Source organism: Rhagoletis pomonella, unplaced genomic scaffold, assembly GCF_013731165.1.
Source record: "Rhagoletis pomonella isolate Grant_MI unplaced genomic scaffold, Rhpom_1.0 Rhpom_scaffold_00010, whole genome shotgun sequence".
In the NCBI taxonomy this organism is placed as follows: Eukaryota; Metazoa; Arthropoda; class Insecta; order Diptera; family Tephritidae; genus Rhagoletis; species Rhagoletis pomonella.
In genome coordinates this window covers 20,727,098-20,729,676 of record NW_023458564.1, presented here as the reverse complement: position 1 = coordinate 20,729,676, position 2,579 = coordinate 20,727,098, and the positions used below count along the sequence as shown (strand labels likewise).

Here is a 2,579-nt window from a genome sequence, read left to right as displayed (position 1 = left end):
TTGTTTATTTGACGGCCGATTTTTAAAATTGATATGTCATTATTTTTGTCTTGAGAAGCTTCACTTTTCGTTCTTATGTCTTTTTAAGCTTTGAAGTCGCGTTCGCATGATAAGGGCAGAAACAAAATTTTACCCCCCCTAAAGTATATTTTTTTCCTTACCAAACGAAAGTACTTAAAAATTCAAGAAAATGTTGCCTTCAAACTATATTACTAAAATAATAAACAAAGGAGTTATAGCACTTTTAATATCACAGGTCAACATGAGTTTCAGATGTAAGTATAATAACACAGTACAACAAAAATTGATTTTTTTTATGCAACAGAGTAACCTAAATTTAAGGATTATGTTGAGAGGATTTCGAAATTTTTATTTTATTTTTTTTTTAACCCTTCGAAATACAGCCGAAAAGGTTTTTTCGTTGAAAGTTGGGTATTTGACGGCCGATTTTTAAAATTAACATGTCATCACATTTCCTTTTAAGCTATGAAGTCGTTTACCCATGGTTAGGTCAGCTAACAAAATTCGCCCCCACAAATTCCTCCAACAGTTTTCTTAGTTGGAAATTTAATCTCACTGCTTTCGTACCAATTTAGGTACATTTTTGCTACGATTTTTCCCAAATTCATACTCTTTGTTTTCGTCGCATCAGCAACCCGGGGAGTGCAAAACTGACGCTGTCAATAGCGAGCTAACCTCTTGTAATTTAATCATGCCAATAAGCAATTCATGGAAGTAGACACGTTTTTAAGTATATTTGCTGGATACGCGAACTATCAAATGCTGTTCAAGCCATTATACGTTCAGCTATAGAAAATAATGCATATTATTTTCACCCAGAAAATATATTATTAGCCATGATAACCGACGCTGATCCAGAGATACGTAATGATGGGTACGAAAAAATCAAAACAGCACGTCAATATCCACCAGCAGGGCTTCGCGTGTTCAAGGTCCCAAAGCGTGGCGTAATAAACTTTGAAAGTAAGTCGTATGTCAGCATGATCGATTGGAGTCAGTTTAAGATTACGGAACCCCCTTGTGTGCAGTTCTACCCAGATAGTGAACTTACAATGTTTCAATTTTCGGAAAATGAAGTGATAAATATCCCAGGTAAATATCTTCAAACTAAAAACTTCACGGGTCTTATAGTACTTTTAAATCATTTTTTTTTAGAGTTCCTCTGTCATTCCCAGAATACCGAACGGTTTGTGCGTGTTGTTAGTGAGTCTGCAAGTGCTGTCACTGATGAAAAGCGCCTGGGCCACATTTTTGCAAAATTAGAAAGCCGAGACCAATATAAAAGCCTTGATTCGCGCCAAAATTTGCTTAAGTAGCAATAAATATTGTAAGTGAAATAACTTTTTTGTTGATTATTTTAGTAATATAGTTTGAAGGCAACATTTTCTTGAATTTTTAAGTACTTTCGTTTGGTAAGGAAAAAAATATGCTTTAGGGGGGGTAAAATTTTGTTTCTGCCCTTATCATGCGAACGCGACTTCAAAGCTTAAAAAGACATAAGAACGAAAAGTGAAGCTTCTCAAGACAAAAATAATGACATATCAATTTTAAAAATCGGCCGTCAAATAAACAAGTTACAACGAAAAAACCATTTCGGCTGTATTTCGGAGGGTTAAAAAAAAAAAAAAAAAATTTTTCCAGAACCCTCTCAACATAATCATTAAATTTAGGGGCGGACATTAGCAACTTTTTTTTTTTGTATGGGGACCGACCCAGTCTAGAGTACATCCCAACGATCTTCCTAAAACACGAAACGAAATAATATACTGATTAACATGGCTATTAGGATAATAGAGATCAACTTACAGCTAATTTTTGCAGCACAAAGTGCAACTTTTTTTTCTCGTAGGATTGGAGGAATGTTTTTATGTTTTATCCCAATTAAGAAATTTTTCTGTTCAATAGTGGGCCACAGAGTTTAGAATCTTTTAAAAATGGAAACTTCTGGACCTGAAGAATCATCAACAGAAACTTCGAACAAATTGTTATGAAGCGGAACCCATACCACCCACACGTATTTTTTGTCGTTGTAACACCAAAAACTGTTTACGCTTTCCCATACTGGCATTATATATATTTTCTGTGAAAGATTATACTTTAGTTTGAGATCCCTTGCCAGGTTTTGTACGTAAATTATTGATTAAGAGCCTCAAAACTGGCATGTTTGAAGGTAAACTCGCTCCACTTAGGTTATCTTTTGTGTGATAGATTGAATAAATACTCTCTCTAATTTTTTTCACCTTACTGTTGACTTGCGTGGTTTAACTCAAGGCATATTCAACAAGGTAGAAGTGACAATTCAGTCGAGCTCTCTCATACCTGACTGTAATGTCAAAAAACGTAAACAAGGAAATTAACCCTTTGTTATGCATGTACCATATTTGATAAAATTCAATATCTATGAAAGTTTTTGTAAATATGAAAATATTTAAATTCACATTAAAATCGGCTTCATTTTAGTTTTTATATTTTCGTTTAATGTAAATGTGGTAATGCATACTTACTCAAAATTACACACTAAATGAAACACAATTATTTATAAAACCGTTTTGGCAATT

At 33.7% G+C, this 2,579-nt stretch overlaps 1 protein-coding gene across 1 annotated transcript; it reads left to right on the top strand.

Annotated features, from left to right (window-relative positions):
• The first annotated feature begins 726 nt into the window (after positions 1 to 726).
• On the top strand, positions 727 to 1,425 carry LOC118746429. Its single transcript, XM_036480281.1, has 2 exons — positions 727 to 1,113; positions 1,177 to 1,425. The coding sequence occupies exons 1-2, from the start codon at positions 858 to 860 to the stop codon at positions 1,335 to 1,337; spliced, it is 417 nt and encodes a 138-aa protein (XP_036336174.1). The 5' UTR covers positions 727 to 857; the 3' UTR covers positions 1,338 to 1,425.
• The last annotated feature ends 1,154 nt before the right edge of the window (positions 1,426 to 2,579 follow it).

Coding starts and splice junctions, on each gene's coding strand:
- LOC118746429 (XM_036480281.1), top strand. CDS start 858: ATGATAACCGACGCTGATCCAGAGATACGTAATGATGGGTACGAAAAA. Junction 1,114..1,176: donor TGAAGTGATAAATATCCCAG/GTAAATATCTTC, acceptor ATTTTTTTTTAG/AGTTCCTCTGTCATTCCCAG.